At 46.5% G+C, this 21,017-nt stretch overlaps 1 protein-coding gene across 1 annotated transcript in view; it reads right to left on the reverse strand.

The window, feature by feature from the left end:
- The window catches only part of DGAT2 (diacylglycerol O-acyltransferase 2), a 47,134-nt gene continuing 26,117 nt past the window's right edge, over nt 1–21,017 (reverse strand). Inside the window, exons 3-8 of the mRNA XM_060684457.2 lie at nt 18,380–18,487; nt 15,890–15,960; nt 5,644–5,848; nt 2,893–3,067; nt 1,628–1,830; nt 1–632 (exon numbers count right to left, since the gene is read on the reverse strand). Of these exons, the coding sequence (XP_060540440.1) occupies nt 478–632; nt 1,628–1,830; nt 2,893–3,067; nt 5,644–5,848; nt 15,890–15,960; nt 18,380–18,487 (917 nt within the window). The 3' untranslated portion in view covers nt 1–477. The remainder of the gene's footprint in view (nt 633–1,627; nt 1,831–2,892; nt 3,068–5,643; nt 5,849–15,889; nt 15,961–18,379; nt 18,488–21,017) is intronic.

A 21,017-nucleotide genomic window follows, 5' to 3' on the forward strand; every position in this document is an offset into this window, starting at 1 on the left:
ACTCTCTGAAATACAGATATTAGTAGGCTCCAATCTGCATCTCCTTTCTTCCCCGTTTCTTATCCATTTCTCGGTGTTTTCCCTCTCCGAAGAAGCAGCGACGGCACGTCCCAAGTCGGAGACGGAGTTCCTGCTTTTTGCAGACAAGGTCTCCATTCAAAGATGGTGGCCTGTAAAGATGGCGGCTGGCTGACCTTGGAGATTGAGGTGGGATGAGGGGATTCATTACCTCTTTAAGGAGACAAGGCAGCTCTGTCAGCAGCCGAACGATACACTGGCTCTAAGAGAGATCTAATATTTGAATATTTAGACAATATTCCTTTATCTTCTCTACACATCCATGCTTGATTCCCCCAATTCCACAGAGCAGAAGACAAAACAATTGGACTGGCAGAAAGAGTCTCTTTTGGCGCCGGTTTTTCCAAGCCCGCCAGAAAATTTAAGTCCCCCCAAGGCAGCGTCGTCGCGCGGGTGCCATCAGTTGATCTCCAACGTCTCCGACTCCGACAGGCCGAATTTCGTCTTGTACTTCTCAAAGAGTCTGTCCAGAGACTGTACGTACAGGTTGTGATAAAAGTCTATCTCCTTCTGGCAGGGATTGTCCGTTTTGGGAATTGTGATGGGCTCGCCGACTGGAAGGCAAAGGAGAGAAAGGGACATGACAGATCACGGAAAGATCGCTTTTCCCCTAAAATGGGTTTCTCTCTCTTTATAATTTACTAGAATTGCACTGGAACCGTGATGGCGATCCTATGGCACGCGTGCCACAGGTGGCACACATAGTCATATCGGTGGGTACACAGGTAGCACACATAGTCATATCGGTGGGTACAGCTCTGGCGCGCATGCGCATGTCGGCCAGCTGATTTTCAGGTCTTCTGGGCTCACCGGAAGTAGGGAAACAGGCTGTTTCCTGCCTCCGGAGGGCCTTGGGAGAGGGAGGCCCCTTTTTCTCTCTCCCCAGGCTCCAGAGCCTTTCTAGGAGCTTGGAGAGGGCAAAAACGACCTTCCCCACTCCTTCGGAGGCCCTCCGGAGGCCGGAAACGGCCTGTTTACCAACTTCCGGTGGGACCGGAAGTCCCGTTTTTTGCTCTCCCAGGCCTCCAGAGCCTTTCTAGGAGCCTGGGGAGGGCGAAAACAGCCTTCCCCACATACACACACACACACCGGAGGTCCCACCAGAAGTTGGCAAACAGGCCGTTTCCAGCCTCCCTGGAAGGAGGGAAGGCCGTTTTCGCCCTCCCCAAGCTCCTAGAAAGGCTCTGGAGCCTGGGGAGAGAGAAAAACAGGCCTACCGTACCATTGTGTGCCAGGAGCTGGGGGGATGGTGGTGTCGCGCGTGTATGCGCGGGGTTGGGGTGCATAGAATTATGGGTGTGGAGACGCATGCACGCAAAAACCCCTCCCCCCAGCTCCTGGCACGCGATGGCAAAAAGGTTAGCCATCACTGCACTAGAATATGAGCAAACCCCATCGCCTACTAGCACTGATGATGTTACCTAATTTGGTCATGAAACGTCTGCAAGGAAACAACCAAGCTCAGAGAGCACCAAGGACCCCACCGTTCAACCCCGAGCTACAAACGTTCTCCTCTATCGACACCAGGAATCTCTCTTTCCCCACTTACCGACGGTCGTGACGGGCCTGGCATAAGGCACCAACCCCCAGCTGTTGGAGGAGAAGACCCCCCGTCCATGGAAGATGCACGGAGCCACGCCGATATACTTCTGCAATTTCTTCTGCACCCATCTGCACCAGGATCCCTCTTCAAAAATGATCTGTTTGAAGACTTCATTCTCCCCAAAGGAGTAAATGGGGACCAGATCGGCCCTGGAGGAGAAAAGACAAAATCACTGTCAGAATTGCAAAGAAGCAACAGCTCCATCACCATTGGGGTCCTTCACAGGGTCAGAGTTGCACCCAGGAAGGTATTTTTCTTTTATTTGCAGGCGGGACTAGAACTCTCAGCCTCCTGGTGATTGGCCCAAAGTCACCCAGCTGGTTTTCAGACCTAAGGCGGGATTAGAACTCTCAGCCTCGTGGTGATTGGCCCAAAGTCACCAGGCTGGCTTTCAGACCTAAGGCGGGACTAGAATTCTCAGCCTCGTGGTGATTGGCCCAAAGTCACCCAGTTGGTTTTTAGACCTAAGGTGGGACTAGAACTCTCAGCCTCCTGGTGATTGGCACAAAGTCACCCAGTTGGTTTTTAGACCTAAGAAGGGACTAGAACTCTCAGCCTCCTGGTGATTGGCCCAAAGTCACCCAGTTGGTTTTTAGACCTAAGAAGGGACTAGAACTCTCAGCCTCCTGGAGATTGGCCCAAAGTCACCCAGTTGGTTTTTAGACCTAAGAAGGGACTAGAACTCTCAGCCTCCTGGTGATTGGCACAAAGTCACCCAGCTGGCTTTCAGACCTAAGAAGGGACTAGAACTCTCAGCCTCCTGGTGATTGGCCCAAAGTCACCCAGTTGGTTTTTAGACCTAAGAAGGGACTAGAACTCTCAGCCTCCTGGAGATTGGCCCAAAGTCACCCAGCCAGCTTTCAGACCTAAGGCGGAACTAGAACTCTCAGCCTCCTGGTGATTGGCCCAAATCACCCAGCTGGTTTTTAGACCTAAGGCGGGACTAGAACTCTCAGCCTCCTGGTGATTGGCCCAAAGTCACCCAGCCGGCTTTCAGACCTAAGGCGGGACTAGAACTCTCAGCCTCCTGGTGATTGGCCCAAAGTCACCCAGCCGGCTTTCAGACCTAAGGCGGGACTAGAACTCTCAGCCACCTGGTGATTGGCCCAAAATCACCCAGCTGGTTTTTAGACCTAAGGTGGGACTAGAACTCTCAGTCTCCTAGTAATTGGTCCAAAGGGAGGCAAATGAGGGTCCTTCATTCTCCTTACCCATGTCTTAATGCCAGCTTCACAAACCCCTTCCGGTGCTTCAGAGTCACACAGTTTTTCCCCGGGGCGCAATTCAAGGACTCCGCAGCGCCCCCCACCACGATGACGACCGCGTTGCCAGTGCCGTTTTGGGAAAGGAGGTAGTCTATGGTGTTGCGGTTCACGGGGCAGAGACCTGGACATTAAGAGAGAAAAAGGGCCTTTAGGGGGAAGAAAAAGGAAATGCAGGCAGTCCTCGACTTACAACCAATTCATTTAGTGACCGTTTGAAGTTACAACGGCACTGAAAAAAGTGACTTATGGCCCTTTCTCACACTTACGACCATGTCTTCAACCTACAACCATTCATTTAGTGACTGTTTGAAGTTACAACAGCATTAGAAAAAGTGACTTATGATCCTTTCTCACACTTACGACCATGTCTTCAACTTACAACCATTCATTTAGTGACCGTTTGAAGTTACACAGCACTGAAAAAAGTGACCCAAGACCCTATTTCAGACTTACGACCATTGCAACACACAAAGGTCACATGATCAAACTTCGAACATTTGGCAACTGGCTACTCTTTATGACGGTTGTAGTGTTCCGGGGATCATGTGATCATTTTTTTACAACCTTTTGACAAGCAAAGTCAATGGGGAAACAAGATTCACTTAACAACCGTGTTACTAATTTGAGTGCAGTAAGAAAGGTGGAAAAACAGGGCAAAACTCACATGAATTTTGATTGGTCACTAAACGAACCGCTGTAAGTGGAGGACTATCTTTATTAAGCCGTTTCCATCTCCCTGGCTTTTTAAAGATCAACCAAGGATAGCAAGTGCTGCCACCTGCTGCAGCATTAGAGGCATTACATGGCATTTTCTAAGTTTATCAAGAAAAACAAGATCTCGCAATTGGAGCTCAATTGAAGATGTTACCTAGTTGGGTAATGAAACTTCTGCAAGAAAACCACCAAGCTCAGAGAGCACCAAGGACCATACAGCCATTCTCCTCCTCCTCCTCCTCCTCCTCCTCCTCCTCCTCCTCCTCTCCGCAAACCCAACTCCCTTCTAGCACTGGTGATATTACTTAGTTGGGTCATGAAACGTGTTATGAAATGGTTATTTGTCTAACTAGTTGGTCAGGCAATATATAAACCAACAATGTATGTTTGCAGTCAGAAAGGTATTATATTGCTTTAAGACTGTATTGCATCATCCTGTATCCTGATTGGCTAAGCTCTGTAGCCAATGTACTTAAGGGAAGTCAGGATCATGGCTTGTGTGGATACTACACCATTTTACCTGCTTATTTGCTGTAACTCTCTACCTGATCTCTCTGCATGATCACTGTTTGATCATCGCTACATGTTGCTTTCTACTATTTATTGAATGTTTTGATATTGAACTTGTTCCTGTTTTGAAACTCAAGGAGAACTGTTTTATTGTGTATGACTACAACTGGTAAGAAGACTTTGTACTTGAAATATCCCTGGATTGATCTTTTAACTCTCGTCTTATCTGTGTATGACTTGGATTGTTTTTGGACTTTGCTTTACTTTTTCTAAAAGTAAAAGACTACAACAACTCAGTGTGTTTGTATGTTGACTGTGATTGTTCACAACCACTTCCAGGCGCTTTTCATGCATTTACTCAAAGGGTACTCTGCTCAATAACCCACAACATCAGTTATGAGCCAAGAATATCCTTAACAAAACGTCTGCAAGAAATCAACCCAGTTCAGAGAGCACCAAGGAATTTTCACTGAGGCTCAATTATCCATGTCGTTTTCCTAGTAGCAAAAATGGTTTTGCCACTGTTCTTCTGGATTGGGTCTTTAGCTTTCAAGTCTTACTATTTTCTAACCACTCCAAAACTCTTTTTGCTTTATTTTCTTCCCAAGAACAACCAAGGACAGCTAATTGCTGGTTCCAATTGTTTTTCTTCCTTTCCTCCAACCCATATAAACAAAGATTAAACGTCGCAGTCCTTTTCAGAAAGTTCCAAGTTCTACAACTTACAACAAGGGATCTCCAACTCTGGCAGCTTTTAAGACTTGTGGACTTCAACTCCCAGAATTCCCCAGCCAGCCATGAAGTCCACAGGCCTTAAAGCAGGGGTGGGATTCAAACATTTTAGCAACGGGTTCTCTGCCCGGTTGCTGGGTGGGCATGGCCTACTCGGCCTCATGCATCACGGCGTGAGGGGGGGCATTTTCACCCTCCCCAGGCTCCGGAGGCTTTTTTTGAGCCTCCGGGAGGGCGAAAAATGGCCTCCCTTGGGCTCCGGAGGCCGGAAACGAGCCTGTTTCCAGACTTCCGGTAGGCCTGTTTTTCACCCTCCCCAGGCTCTGGAGACTTTCCTTGAGCCTCCAGGAGGGTAAAAACAGCCTCTCCTGGGCTCCGGAGGCCCGAAACAGGCCCGTTTCCGGATTTCCAGAACTTCCAGAAGGCCCATTTTTCGCCCTCCCAGAGTCTCCGCGCAGGCGCTGCATTTATCTGGCATCCAAAACGGGCCGCATGGAGACTCCTAGGAGGGGAGGGGCAGGGCCGGGTGGGAGGGTTCAGCCAGTCCTTGCAACTACCAGTTTGGCGAACCAGATTAAAATTAACATCCGAACCGGTCCGAACCGGCTGAATCCCACTCCTGCCTTAATGTTGCCACGGTTAGAGACTCCTGCCTTAGAAGATCCAACGCATTCAACGGGCTTTCCTCCCGAGACAAAACTGCATCGCTCGACAACCCAAAGCAGGTTTTTTCCTCCTTACCTCCGGTCATCAAGTAGTCCCTCAGAATGGGCCACCGGAAGTTTCCCGTGAGTGTGGTGACGTACGGACGTATCCCGGGGAAGATCTGGCTCACTCCTGTGGCCTCAGTGCTAAAGTTGCAGAAGGCACCCAGGGACATGATTCCGTGCGGGTGGTAGCCAAAAATGTAATTCCGATTGGGGGCCAGGTTGTGAGTTTTGATCATCTGGGGAAGGAGAGAAGGAAAGGGGGAAAAAACAACAAGAAACACATATATTATACACTATCCTATCTGTTTGTATCCTCCACGTAATACAAACAGTGCATTAGATTGGACCAATTTTTTGAATCAAGCTATTTCAAATCCACTAACTTAAAGTATACATAAAGTATGCTTTATGTATAGTACTAGTAGTACTTAAGACTTATGTACCGCTTCACAGTGCTTTCCAGCCCTCTCTAAACGGTTTACAGAGTCAGCCTCTTGCCCCCAAGAATCTGGGTCCTCATTTTACCGACCTTGGAAGGATGGAATTTTATGGGTAAGGGGTTTTAAATTGGGGGAAGCCAATATAGATTTAATTATGTTTTTAAAGTATTTTAATGTTTATATTGTATGTTTTTTAATCCTGGCTGTTCACCGCCCCGAGTCCTTCGGGAGAGGGGCGGTATAAAAATTTAATAAATGAAATGGAATGAAATGAAATGAAACTGGAAATTTACATTACCAGGCTGAAAAAAGCCATTGCTTCATACTCCCCGGGAGATATTTTATCTCCCGAAGTTAGCAAACAAGCTTGATGTGTAACCTTTGGTCCTTAGCACCTGTGTAACCAGCTGTCCGCCACGTGCAACTTTCGTGAACAATAAGGGGGGGGGGGCGGGGAGAAAAAGGACAGTAACAGAGTTGGAAGGGACCTTGGAGGTCATCTAGTCCTACCCCCTGCTCACGCAAGAGACCTGCTCTAGGGATTCGAACCGCCGAACTGCCGAGCTTTCTGATCGACAAGCTCAATGTCTTAGCCACTGGGCCACCTAGTCAGGACTCTTACTGAACTGTCCCAGCTGCCTCACAGATGCTCAGCGATCCGCTTTGTGCTTTCTGAAGCCACGGAAAGGTCTCGGTGCCACGACACGCAATGTCAGAGATAAACGCGCTATCTACCCCCTTGCACCGTAAGGGGACGTCCTGTGTTCTCCAAACAACAACAAGCTTTGTCCCTGGTACAGATAGACCTCCACGGAGCCCAACGAATTTCTGTTTGCTAAGAGAGACCATTGGGTTGAGTGAACGGTGGCTCTGTCTTACGACCTTCCTTGCCACAGTTGTTAAGCGAATAACAGGTGGAATAACGGAGTCGGAAGGGACCTTGGAGGTCATCTAGTCCAACCCCCCGCCCAAGCAGGAGACCCTACACCATTTCTGACAAATGGCAGTCCAGTCTCTTCTTGAAAGCCTCCAGTGATGAAGCTCCCACAACTTCTGAAGGCAACTTCTGTTCCATGGGTGGATTGTTCTCACTGTCAGGAAATTCTTCCTTATTTCCAGGTTGAATCTCTCCTTGATCAGTTTCCATCCATTATTCCTTGTCTGGCCTTCGGGTGCCTTGGAAAATAGCTTGACCCCCTTCCTCCTCTCTGTGGCAGCCCCTCAAATATTGGAAGATGCTCTCCTGTCTCCTCTGGTCCTTCTCTTCACTAGACTAGCCAAACCCAGTTCCTGCAACCGTTCATTGTATGTTTTAGTCTCCAGTCCCCTCATCATCCTGGTTGCTCTTCTCTGCACTCTTTCTAGAGTCTCAACATCCTTTTTTATAGTGTGGGGATCAAAACTGGATGCAGGACTCTAGGTGTGGTCTTACTAAGGCTTTACAGAGTGGTATTAGTACCTCCCTTGATCTTGATTGTATCCCTCTGTTAATGCAATTTAGGATTGCATTGGCTTTTTTTTGGCTGCTGCCGCACACTGCTACCTCATATATAATCGCTGTAGTTGTTAAGTGAGTCACATGGTTGCTAAGCGAATCTGGCTCCCCCACTGACTTCTACTTGTCAAAAGGTCACAAAAGGTGGCTCACTTGACCGAGGGACACTGCAACCGTCATTAATATGAGTCGGATGCCAAGCTTCTGAATTTTGATCAATGAGCAGAGGTGGGTTTCAGCAGGTTCTGACCAGTTCTGGAGAACCGGGAGCGGAAATTTTGAGTAGTTCGGAGAACCGGTAGTAAAAATTCTGACTGGCCCCGCCCCCATCTATTCTCTGCCTCCCGAGTCCCAGCTGATCGGGAAGAAATGGGGATTTTGCAGTAAGCTTCCCCTGGAGTGGGGTGGAAATGAAGATAGATAGATAGATGGATGGATGGATGGATGGATGGATGGATGGATGGATGTCCCAGCTGATTGGGAGGAAATAGGGATTTTGCAGTAAGCTTCCCCTGGAGTGGGGTGGAAATGAAGATAGATAGATAGATGGATGGATGGATGGATGGATGGATGGATGGATGGATGGATGTCCCAGCTGATCGGGAAGAAATGGGGATTTTGCAGTAAGCTTCCCCTGGAGTGGGGTGGAAATGAAGATAGATAGATAGATGGATGGATGGATGGATGGATGGATGGATGGATGGATGGATGTCCCAGCTGATTGGGAGGAAATAGGGATTTTGCAGTAAGCTTCCCCTGGAGTGGGGTGGAAATGAAGATAGATAGATAGATGGATGGATGGATGGATGGATGGATGGATGGATGGATGGATGGATGGATGGATGTCCCAGCTGATTGGGAGGAAATAGGGATTTTGCAGTAAGCTTCCCCTGGAGTGGGGTGGAAATGAAGATAGATAGATAGATGGATGGATGGATGGATGGATGGATGGATGGATGGATGTCCCAGCTGATCGGGAAGAAATGGGGATTTTGCAGTAAGCTTCCCCTGGAGTGGGGTGGAAATGAAGATAGATAGATAGATAGATAGATAGATAGATAGATAGATAGATAGATAGATAGATAGATAGATGATGGATGGATGGATGGATGTCCCAGCTGATCGGGAGGAAATAGGGATTTTGCAGTAAGCTTCCCCTGGAGTGGGGTGGAAATGAAGATAGATAGATAGATAGATAGATAGATGGATGGATGGATGGATGGATGGATGGATGTCCCAGCTGATCGGGAGGAAATAGGGATTTTGCAGTAAGCTTCCCCTGGAGTGGGGTGGAAATGAAGATAGATAGATAGATAGATAGATAGATAGATAGATAGATAGATAGATAGATAGATGGATGGATGGATGGATGGATGGATGGATGGATGGATGGATGGATGGATGGATGTCCCAGCTGATTGGGAGGAAATAGGGATTTTGCAGTATCCTTCCCCTGCCACGCCCACCAAGCCACGCCCACCAAGCCACGCCCCGGTAGTAAAAATATTTGAAACCCACCACTGTCAACGACCATGGGAATGCTGCAGCGGTTGTAAGTGTGAAAAACGGTCATAAATCATTTTTTTCAATCCCGTTGTAACTTTGAACGATGACTAAACGAACTGTTGGAAGTCGAGGACTATCTGTATATAAAAATAAAAGCAAACTCCTTTCCCTTCTAGCACTGAAGACGTTACCTAGTTTGGTCATGAAACGTTTGCAAGGAAACCACCAAGCTCAGAGAGCACCAAGGAACCAAAACCCTGAGCTACTCTCTTCTATCAGTACAGGCAGTCCTCGACTTATAACAGTTCATTTAGTGACCATTCGAAGTTACGACGGCACTGAAAAATGCGTCTTAGTTATAACCACTTTTCACACTTACGACCGGTGCAGCATCCGCGCGGTCACGTGATCGAAATTGCAACGCTTGGCAACTGGCATGTACTTATGACGGTTGCAATGTCATGTGATCCCCTTTTGCGGCCTTCTGACAAGCAAAGTCAATGGGGAACCCCGGTTTATTTCCCAACCATTATTAACAACTGCAGCAAGGAAGGTGGTAACATGGGGGGAAAAAGACTCCCTTAATGACAGTCTCGCTTAGCAACGGCTCGATTGCGGTCAAGGACCACCTGTATATCCCCAACGCCAAATTTCCCGCCAGCCTCAGGGAAGGAAAAGCTCTTTTAAAGGACCACTTCTGGGGTTCACCAAAATCACTGAAGCTTCAAAGAACCCCACGGAATTTGTCTGCAACCTGAGGAAGGGTCAGGATCAGAGGTGAAATCAGTAGTGGGATTCAGCCGGTTCGCACCACTTCGGGAGAACCGGTTGTTAATTTTCTGAGCAGTTTGGCAAACTGGTTGTTGGAAGAAATCATTAGGGCAGAGAACCGGTTGTTAAATTACTTGAATCCCACCACTGGGTGAAATGTTTCCGGTTTGGCCCGGTTCGGGCAAATGATGATGGCCGGCGGTTCGGAAAACCGATAGCGATAGCAGCTCAAGGCTCCGCCCACTTGCCCGGTCGTCACTTCCTGGTTTTAACAGTAACCTGTTTTTTACCCTCTGTGCATGCACAGAGGGTCAGCGCACACATGTAATGCGCACACACACGAGAGTGAAGAGAGAGAAAGAGTGTGCGCGGTGTATGCACTTCCGAACCGGTAGGGAAGGTCAGTAGATTTCACCCCTGGTCAGGAATGCAGAGCACGGCTGTTGCGAAGAAGTTATTTTAAGAGACTTTGAGACTTAAATTGGGTCTTCGTCACCGAGAGATAAGTCACGTCTGGACTTCATTCGCTGTATTTTTACCACTGGAACCGGAGAAACCCGACTGCAGCAAATGAAAAGCTCTAGATCAAAGGATGCCCTTTGATAGGAGCCAAAGGCAAGTCACAATTCAGCTTGTTTATATATATATAAAGATGACAAACGAGTCCCAGGGCAGAAGTTCACAAACTAGGCGAATCTTTCAGTCCCAACGTGTTAAGTTTTTGCCGTAGAGCAAGAATAGGATTCGATGGTTCTGACCCAACCCATGTAAGCTCTCGTAACCCACATATCTTTCCAAGATCCTGGAGCACTGGGGAACTACCAGAGGGTGTTGTGGTCTGCCAGCAGCCTGAGGAGCTGGCAGCGGAGTCGGACAGCGATGAGGCTGAGGAAGAATGTGGGCCAGTCCTGGAGTCTGGGGAAGGCCTGGATGAGAGCTCTGCGTCGGAGGCAGAGATGGGGCCAGGGCCATCGGGGAGTGAGGTGCGGACTCCGGAGCCTCCAGAGACTGATAGGAGTGAGGCAGAGGAACAGGAGGAGCCTGTCAAGTTCCTTCAAGATACAGAAGGAACTTGACAGATTTGAACCTTGGGCTCTATCTAACAAAATGCAATTCAGTGATGAGAAAAGTAAAGTTGTACATTTAAGCAAGAACAACCAAATGCACAGGTATAGAATAGGTAATGTCTGGCTCAAAAATCTGTAGAGATTCTCCGTCATTCGGGTCACGATTGTCTCATATGTGCTTTTTGCAAGAAGCAACTGGACTTTCTCGTTTGATCTCTTTGTCTGTCTTTTAAAGGTGGCAAATCCTTAATTTCGCTTTTCTCTTTTCAAGTTCATTTCAGTTTTAAAAAGAAAGTTCAAATATCCAGCTCTGTTAATAAGCAATTCCCTCCAATCAATCAGTGCTGAAATAAAGATTCTTAAAGGGTTTAAAACTTCTTTCCCCCTTTTTTTTCCCCCAAAATCTCCAAGCCGCTCAGATGTTCAGCCGCTAAGTAAGGCTGGGGGTCTTATTTATTAATATCCTCTTTAACACGTTGTTCTCGCCTGGGCTTGTGTCACTCACCCGGCTCCGAAGCTTTTCGTCCTTTCTTCCTTCCTCCTGTACTTTGCTTGTCCTGATCTGTCACAGTCTCGAGGCAGCCGCCATGGCTGCCGTCCCCCGCCGCTGACTTAGAGGGTTGCCTCCGGCCTCCGAGGAACTTGCTCTTCCTCTCAGCCACCCAAGGGGTCCTTCTCTTTTTCCCTGTCCCTTCAGGAGAGGGTAGGTCCACAGACCTGTCAGCGGCAGTTAGTCAGTCGGGATTTTGGCGGGGCTCATCAGAGCCCTGCCATTTCCCTGACTGCATCCCCGCGACGCCAAACCGGAAGTCCCCTGAAGAAGCTTCTTGGATGAGAAGTGAAACATCTTCAAGAAAAAACAAAGTCCAGCTGCTTCTTGAAAAAGCACCTTTGGGATAGTACCTGGCTCATTAGCAGTACGTGAAATAGGGATTCTTGGAGTCCTAGTGGACAATCACTTAAATATGAGCCAGCCATGTGCTGCAGCTGCCAATAAGGCCAACACAATCCTAGGCTGCATTAACAGAGGAACAGAATCAAGATTACGAGAAGTGTTGACACCACTTTATAAGGCCTTGGTAAGACCACGCTTGGAATATTGCATTCAGTTTTGGTCGCCACAATATATATATAAAAAAAAAATTGTGGAGACTCTAGAAAGAGTGCAGAGAAGAGCAACAAAGATGATTAAGGGTTTGGAGACTAAAATGTATATGGAATGACTGCAGGAATTGGGTATGTCTAGTTTAATGAAAAGAAAGACATGGGGAGACATGATAACAGTCTTCCAATATCTCAGGGGCTGCCACAAAGAAGAGGGAGTCAAGCTCTTCTCCAAAGCACCTGAAGGCAGGACAAGAAGCAAAGGATGGAACCTAATCAAGGAGAGAAGCAACCTGGAATTAAGGAGAAACTTCCTGATAGGGAGAACAATTAATGAAATAACTTGCCTCCAGAAGTTGTAAATGCTGCAACACTGGAAGTTTTTAAAAAGAGACTGCATAACCATTTGTCTGAAATGCCTAAGCAGGGGTTGGACTAGAAGACCTCCAAGGTCCCTCCCAACTCTGTTATTCTATTCTATTCTATTCTATTCTATTCTATTCTATTCTATTCTATTCTATTCTATTCTATTCTATTCTATTCCATTCCATTCCATTCCATTCCATTCCATTAATTCTATCCTATCCTATCCTATCCTATCCTATCCTATCCTATCCTATCCTATCCTATCCTATCCTATTCCATTCCATTCCATTAATTCTATCCTATCCTATCCTATCCTATCCTATCCTATCCTATCCTATCCTATCCTATCCTATCCTATCCTATCCTATTCCATTCCATTAATTCTATCCTATCCTATCCTATCCTATCCTATCCTATCCTATCCCATTCCATTAATTCTATTCTATTCTATTCTATTCTATTCTATTCTATTCTATTCTATTCTATTCTATTCTATTCTATTCTATTCCATTCCATTCCATTCCATTCCATTAATTCTATCCTATCCTATCCTATCCTATCCTATCCTATCCTATCCTATCCTATCCTATCCTATCCTATTCCATTCCATTAATTCTATCCTATCCTATCCTATCCTATCCTATCCTATCCTATCCTATCCTATCCTATCCTATCCTATTCCATTCCATTAATTCTATCCTATCCTATCCTATCCTATCCTATCCTATCCTATCCTATCCTATCCTATCCTATCCTATCCCATTCCATTAATTCTATCCTATCCTATCCTATCCTATCCTATCCTATCCTATCCTATCCTATCCTATCCTATCCTATCCTATCCCATTCCATTAATTCTATTCTATTCTATTCTATTCTATTCTATTCTATTCTATTCTATTCTATTCTATTCTATTCTATTCTATTCTATTCTATTCTATTCTATTCTATTCTATGGGGCTGCCAGAAAGAACAGAGGGTCAACCTATTCTCCAAAGCACCTGAAGGACCTCAACAGAGTTGAACACATGGCCTTATCTATGAAAACGCAATTCAGTAGTGAGAAAAGTAAGGTTTTACACACACTTAGGCAAGAAAAAAACAAATATACAGATACAGAGTAGGTGGTACCTGGCTCAACAGCAGTAACTGTGAGAGGGTGTAGGAAGTTAGCACCCACACCTCTCCTAGAACAATGAGATATTTTAGGAAATATTACAAGGGCAGAATATTTCCCCTAAAAGGGAGGCAGAAACTCAGCCCCCCCTCTCCCACCTGTCAATGGGCCATCAAGGCCTGGGCCAGTCTATTCTACATAACAAAGATCTACCTCCTTCAGGCAGAGCCATAATAGGAATCCCAAAGCTCTTTCATTACATCATTACCCGGCAAGGCTCAACCAAGCTTGGGACTCAAAAGCACAACCTACAAAGTGACCCCTGCATGGCCCCCATGGGAGTCTGACCACCAATCAGAACACAAGCTCAAATTCAAAATCCCAGAGAGGGCATAAACTCCAGGCACTCTCAGCATCGCTTCCCCTTTTTTTGCTTCTTCGCCCAAGATTTGCCCCCGGAGATAAGAAGGATATCGGATCTCCGGGTCTTTCGCCGTGCCCTGAAAACTTTTCTTTTCCATCAAGCAGGGCTGGCGTGAAACCCCACCCCCCATTTTTTAGTTTTTTTAGTTGTTTAGCTTTTAATCTGTCAATGGGTTTTAATTCGAATTGCTTTAAAATTAGGCCAAAGTATATAATTCTTTTAATAATTTTAATTTTGTGTTGTTATGTTAGTTTTGGCTGTGCACCGCCCTGAGTCCACTAGGAGAAGGGCGGTATACAAATTGAATAAAATAAATAAGATCTTCAAGGCAGGTGATCCTGTCCACCATTAAAAACCATCCTTCCAAGCAGCCCCCATGTTTCCAGGATCTTTCTTCCCCACTTGGAAATTTCATTTTCTCTGTGAACTTTGTAAGAAGTAACACAGTATGGACACGTCCAGCATTAGACGTCAATCAAATACAGAGTTTATGGGTTTTCAGCGCGATATCACTCCAAATATTTGCCATATATAAGGAATGGGCTCTAAAGAGCTTCCCGGGGTTGGAATGAAAAGTGAAAAAGCTGTAGCCACTCTCATCCTGCAAACTTATTTTTTTGCACATCACCATAAGGACTCGATGCTGTTTTGCACAACCTCCAGAAAAACCCGAACAAATTCCGGCTCAACCAGTTTGGAAGTTAAAGGCAGAGTTCGGAGGAGCAGACAAAAGAGAGAAATTCGAGCCAGGGATCAGACACGATTTGAGCAAGATGTTTGAAGATAAGGTGCTGGGCAGAAAAACATTAAATTAATTAATTATTTATTTATTTATTTATTTATTTATTTATTTATTTATTTATTTATTTATTTATTTATTTATTTATTTATTTATTTATTTGCCGCCCTTCTCCGAAGACTCAGGGCGGCTTACAATGTGCTCAGCAATAGCCTTCATACTTTTGTATATTTATACAAAGTCAGCTTATTGCCCCCACAAACTGGGTCCTCATTTAACCTACCTTAGAAAGGATGGAAGGCTGAGTCAACCTTGAGCCTTGGCGAGATTCGAACCCTGCAGTAATTGCAGGCAGCTGGTCTTAATAACCAGCTTAATAACAGGGTGCCTTAAACCCCTGTACTACCAAGGCTCATGAAGAGGTGTGGACTTCAACTCCCAGAATTCTGGGAGTTGAAGTCCACAACCTCTTCCAAGTGCCAAGATTGAAAAACGCTACCATAGAGCTTTGATAAAACTCATTGGTAGACCGGCTGAGTCGGTTGACGCAATGTCGCCCCCTCTGGCCATCCCTAGCAGTGAGCAGTGAAACACAGCAGCAGCACCCATACTTGGAGGACCTCCTCCGTATCGGCACACTTGGGAAGTGTAATTAGTAGTTCGGCCATCGCATTCGTTACACCGCAAGCTTTCTTGGCATGTATGTGGCATGCATGTACCTGTAGTCCTCGAATTTATGACCGTTCGTTTAATGGCTGTTCAAGTTATGAAAGCAATGAAAAAAGGGACTTGCGACCAGTCCTCACACTTACGACTATCAAAGGTCACATGATCGAAACTCAGGTGCTTGGCAACCGGGTTGCAGCATCCTGGAGGTCACGTGACTGCCGTTTAATGGCCTTCCCGGGGGCTTTCAATAAAGTCAGTGACAAAAGCGAGATTCACTTAACAACCATGGCCCAAAAAGGGTCATAAAATTGGCCAAGACTCACTTAACGACCGTTCTGCTTAGCCACTTAAACTTCAGTCTCAATTCTGGCCGTAAGTTGAGGACTTCCTGTCAAAGGATCGTTTTTATCTTCTTTTTTTTTTTTTTAGATTGTAAGCTGCCCAAAGCTATCCTGTGATATGATGGGCGGCCAAGAAATTCTACAAATAAATTAAAAAATAAAGAAATAACCCACCCCAAAAAAATTATTTTAACACTTAATTGAAATAATCTCTGATAAAAACATCTCAGCAACTCACTCGGATTGGAAAGTAATCCCGGAAGTACCTCCAGATGGCCCAGTTCCTAATCCACTGTGATCTCCTTCCAGCTTTGAAAAAAAAAATAAGAAGAGAAAAGACTGAGAGAGGATATAAACAAGGATATAATCACCCTGCCAACAAAAGTGTGTATAATCATCCCAGTTGCAATGGATGGCTGTGAAAGTTGGACCACAAGGAAGGCTGAGAAGGCCAAAGAATGGAGGCCTTTGAACTCTGGTGCTGGAGAAGACTCCTGCGAGTCCCTTGGACTGCAAGGCCATCCAACCCGTCGGTCCTAGAGGAAGTCAACCCTGACTGCTCTCTAGAAGGCCAGATCCTGAAGAGGAAACTCAAATCCTTTGGCCACCTAATGAGAAGGAAGGACTCCCTGGAGAAGAGCCTAATGCTGGGAACGATGGAGGGCAAAAGAAGAAGGGGACGGCAGAGAACGAGGTGGCTGGATAGAGTCACTGAAGCAGTCGGTGTGAGCTTAAACAGACTCCAGAGGATGGTAGAAGGCAGGAAGGCCTGGAGGAACGTGGTCCATGGGGTCTCGATGGGTTGGACACGACTTCGCGACTAACAACAACAACAACATAAACAAGGAAGGTGCAGCCAAATGTCATTTTGGTGAAGCTAATTTAGTTAACCATGATGCTCGAATCAGAAATATAGTTAACAAGCATCAATGCAAAACCATCTGTTTTCCCTGGTTTGGGGTTTGGATCATCCTGGTTTAGGACTATATATCTGGGGGGGGAAAACCATTTCTTCTCATACATTTCTACCTTGGCATCTGAAGACACAGAATACAGAATAACTCTGCAAGTTCGAAGTTCGCTGGTCTTAAAGATGCCAGGACTGACTGCCATTTATAACATTTTTAGTGGAAAACCGGGGTTGACGCCGGCTTTCTGGGAAAAAAAAACCACCCACAGGGAACCATGGGCTCTCTTTAAAGACCGCCGCAAAAAGGTTGTAAAATCCGGCACAGTCATATGATGAGCCACTTAACGACCGTCACAAGTTACAATTGTGGCTCAATTAGAGTCCTAAGTTGAGGACTACCTGTACAACTCTCTTAAAGAAGGAGGGAAAAAGTCCTTCGCAGATTTTTTAAAAAATTGCAGAATTACCGGACATCCCTTACTGTCAGCTTTGCCTAGTTCGGCTTTGCGCCTCACAGGCATCCTGCCATCAGAAGCAGGCAGGCAGGAAGGCAGGCAGGCAGGCAGGCAGGCAGGCAGGAAGGAAGGAAGGAAGGAAGGAAGGAAGGAAGGAAGGAGGGAAGGAGGGGAGGAGGGAAGGAAGGAGGGAGGGAGGGAGGGAGGAAGGGAAGGAAGGAAGGAAGGAAGGAAGGAGGGAGGGAGGGAGGGAGGAAAGGAAGGAAGGAAGGAAGGAGGGAGGGAAGAAAGGAAGGAGGGAGGGAGGGAAGGAAGGAAGGAAGGAAGGAGGGAGGGAGGGAAGGAAGGAGGGAAGGAGGGAGGGAAGGAAAAAGGAAGGAGGGAGGGAGGGAAGGAAGGAGGGAAGGAAAGAAGGAGGGAGGGAAGGAAGGAAGGAAGGAAAGGGAGGGAGGGAGGAAAGGAAGGAAGGAAGGAAGGAGGGAGGGAGGGAAGGAAGGAGGGAAGGAAAAAAGAAGGAGGGAGGGAGGGAAGGAGGGAGGGAGGGAAGGAAGGAGGGAGGGAGGGGGAGGGAAGGAAGGAAGGAAGGAAGGAGGGAGGGAGGGAGGGAAGGAAGGAGGGAGGGAGGGAGGGAAGGAAGGAAGGAGGGAGGGAGGGAAGGAAGGAAGGAAGGAGGGAGGGAGGGAAGGAAGGAGGGAAGGAAGGAGGGAGGGAGGGGGGAGGGAGGGAAGGAAGGGAGGAAGGAGGGAGGGAAGGAAGGAGGGAGGGAAGGAAAAAGGAAGGAGGGAGGGAGGGAAGGAAGGAGGGAAGGAAAGGAGGGAGGGAAGGAGGGAAGGAAGGAAGGAAAGGGAGGAAGAAAGGAAGGAAGGGGGAGGGAGGGAGGGAATGAAGGAAGGAAGGAAGGAAGGAAGGACGGAAGGAAGGAAGGAAGGAAGGAAGGAAGGAAGGAAGGAAGGAAGGAAGGAAGGAAGGGTGAAGAAGGAGAGAAGGATGAAAAGGCTGTAGAGCTTTGTGGATATGCGACAGGAAATTGGGGGGGCGGGGGGAATGACAGGTGAGAAGGACAAGCAGCCAGATCTTATTTGTACCAGCATCCCATGGCCAAGCACCTTTGAGAAATATGCAGATTATCCCCAAACCTCTCAAAAAAGTTCTGAAATATCTGGAAACGGACTGGTCACGGGGGAGATGGACGGGTCGTGGGCCAACCTACACCTTGTTTTTGTATCTAGCAAGCGTGGAAGATTTCAGAGTCGGCTTGAATTTACTGCAACCCACATCCTTAGTAAATCCTTTGCTTTAACCCCAAGGGAGTCGAGGGTCTTTCTTTCCTAAGGGACCGGATTGGGGCAGGACTGACACTTACCCTTACTAGGAGTGTTCCAGTCGAAGGCGTACCACACCAAGTATAGAACTGCTATAATCCAACAGTCTGTGCAAAGCATATATATGAGGATAATGGTGCATATAATACCTGGAGGAAAAGAGAAGAGAAAATTAATCCAGGTTGGCAGGGGTGAAATGTAAAATGTGTTACTACCAGTTCTGTGGGTGTGGCTTAGTGGTGGTGGGTGGGGTAATGTGATTGATGGGTGTGGCCAACTTTTTTTTTTTTTTTTAACTTTTCAAAGCATTTTTTCTAGCCATCTGGAACGAGCTCCCCCCGGAGATACGGAGGATCCAAGACTTACGCATCTTCCGCCGCGCCCTAAAAACGTTTTTATTCCAACAGGCTGGTCTGGCCTAACTCTCCCTTTTAAATTGGGTTTAAAATGCTTTTAGATAAATCGGATGCCTTAAGTTTGTTTTTTGAGCCTAAATTATTTAATCTGTTTTTAATAGTTTTTTAACTTTTGTATGTCATTGTATTTTACCTTGGCTGTTCACCGCCCTGAGTCCTTCGGGAACAGGGCGGTATACAAATATGATAAAATAATAAAAATAATAAAAAAAATAATAGCCTCTGATGGGATCGTCAGAGACTTTTCAAAGCATTATTTTTACCACCTCTTCGGCCAAGAGGTTGCAGAAAAAAATGCTTTGAAAAGCCTCTGACGATCCCAGCTGAGCCGCGCGATCATCAGAAGCTTTTTTTTTTTACTTTTAAAAGCATTTTTTCGTCTGAAGAGGTTGTAGAAAAAATGCTTTTAAAAGACTCTGACGATTCCAGCTGAGCCGCGCGATCATCAGAGGCTTTTTTTTTTTTTTTACTTTTAAAAGCATTTTTTCGTCTGAAGAGGTTGTAGAAAAAATGCTTTTAAAAGTAAAAAAAAAAAAGCCTCTGATGATCGTGCGGCTCAGCTGGGCATGGGGGGGCACGCAGGGATTTTTGCTACCGGTTCTCTGAACCACCCGCCGCCATCGCTACCGGATCAGGCGATCCGGTCCGAACCGGGAGCATTTCACCCCTGCAGGTTGGAAATTATTTCATCTTGCAAGGATTTCCTCAAAGGAAAAATGGAATGTCCTTCACTTAGGTTGCAGGAGTTGAAAGTTCTCGGCAATACTTCTGTTTTCCAAAGCTAATTTTCCACAAATCCAAAGCTGCGGTGAGTTCTAATCAGAAAATTGCTGACACAGGTGGTCCTCGACTTACGACCACGATTGAGCCCCAAATTTCTGCTGTTAAGCAAGAGAATTGTGAAGTGAGTTTGGCCCCGTTTTACATCCTTTTTTTCCCATCGTTAAGCAAATCCCTTCTTATGACTTGCCTGTATGACTGTCGCACAACCACTGCAGTCCCGCGACGGTAATTTTGGGGGCTTGACAAGGGCCATCGACAACCAGTTGCAGCGTCCTGAGGTCACATGACAGGGATTTGGGACCGGTTTTCCGGCAAAAAGACATCCATTTGGGGATTCTGGATTGGTTGAACGACCGGGTGATTCGCTTTATGACCGACGTAAAAAAATGGGCGTATCATCAGTCCGGTCACATGATAATTTAACTTATGACTTCAGTGACTGAACGATGGAAATTCCACTCTCGCTTGTGGTTGTAAGTTGAGGACTATAATTGAGACTGGAATTAGTCCTCAACAGCTATTCATTTAGTGACCGTTTACAGTTTTTCACACTTACGACCATTGCAGCATCCCTGTTGTCACATGATCAAAATTCAGATGCTTGGCAGCTGGCTCATATTTATGACAGTCGCAGTGTCCTGGGGTCACATGATCCCCTTTTACGACCTTCGGACAAGCCAAGTCCACGGGGAAGCCCGATTCACTTAACAACCGTCTTCCTCGCTTATCAACTGCAGTGATCCGCTTAACAACCGCGGCAAGACAGCTCGTAAAATGGGGCAAAACTCAATTAACCAATGTCTCGCTTGACAACAGAAATGCTTGGGCTCAATTGCAGTCGTAAGTCGAGGACTACCAGTTAATGAACCCTGTCCCAAAGGAACAATAAAAGTGCCACGCACAGAAGACGTTTAGAGCTGGTAATTAAAAAGCTACCTGAGCTGCAAAGGGGAGGAATTTCTTTAAAATTCCTCTGCGGTTTAATTGCACTTTGTCCCCGGAGGGGATGGGGGAAAAAAAAATAACCCTTGCAGCAATAAACATGTTTACTTGCTCAGAGATTGTAAGGCTGGCGCTGGATGGAAGGCGGGCACAGCCAGGAGTGCCAGTTTGGTCAAAGGAAGGGGAGGAGGGGCTCTTTGGGAAAGGGATTTCGAACACAGGTACTCTCGACTTACGACCGTCCGTTTTAGCGGCCGTTCGAAAATTACAACGGCACTGACAAAAAGTAACGTATTCGTTGAAAATGTTGAGACTTTGGAAAACGTGCAGAGAAGAGCAGCTAAGTTGATTAAAGGCCAGGAGATGACCTCCAATTCTGTTGTTTTGTTTTGTTCTGTTTTGTTCTGTTCTGTTCTGCTTTGTTCTGTTTTGTCCTGTCCTGTCCTGTCTTGTCCTATCCTATCCTATCCTGTCCTGTCTTGTCCTGTCCTGTCCTGTTCTGTTCTATTCCATTCCATTCCATTCCATTCCATTCCAT

Source organism: Pantherophis guttatus, chromosome 5 (genome assembly GCF_059756535.1).
Source record: "Pantherophis guttatus breed Tessera chromosome 5, ASM5975653v1, whole genome shotgun sequence".
Classification (NCBI taxonomy): Eukaryota; Metazoa; Chordata; class Lepidosauria; order Squamata; family Colubridae; genus Pantherophis; species Pantherophis guttatus.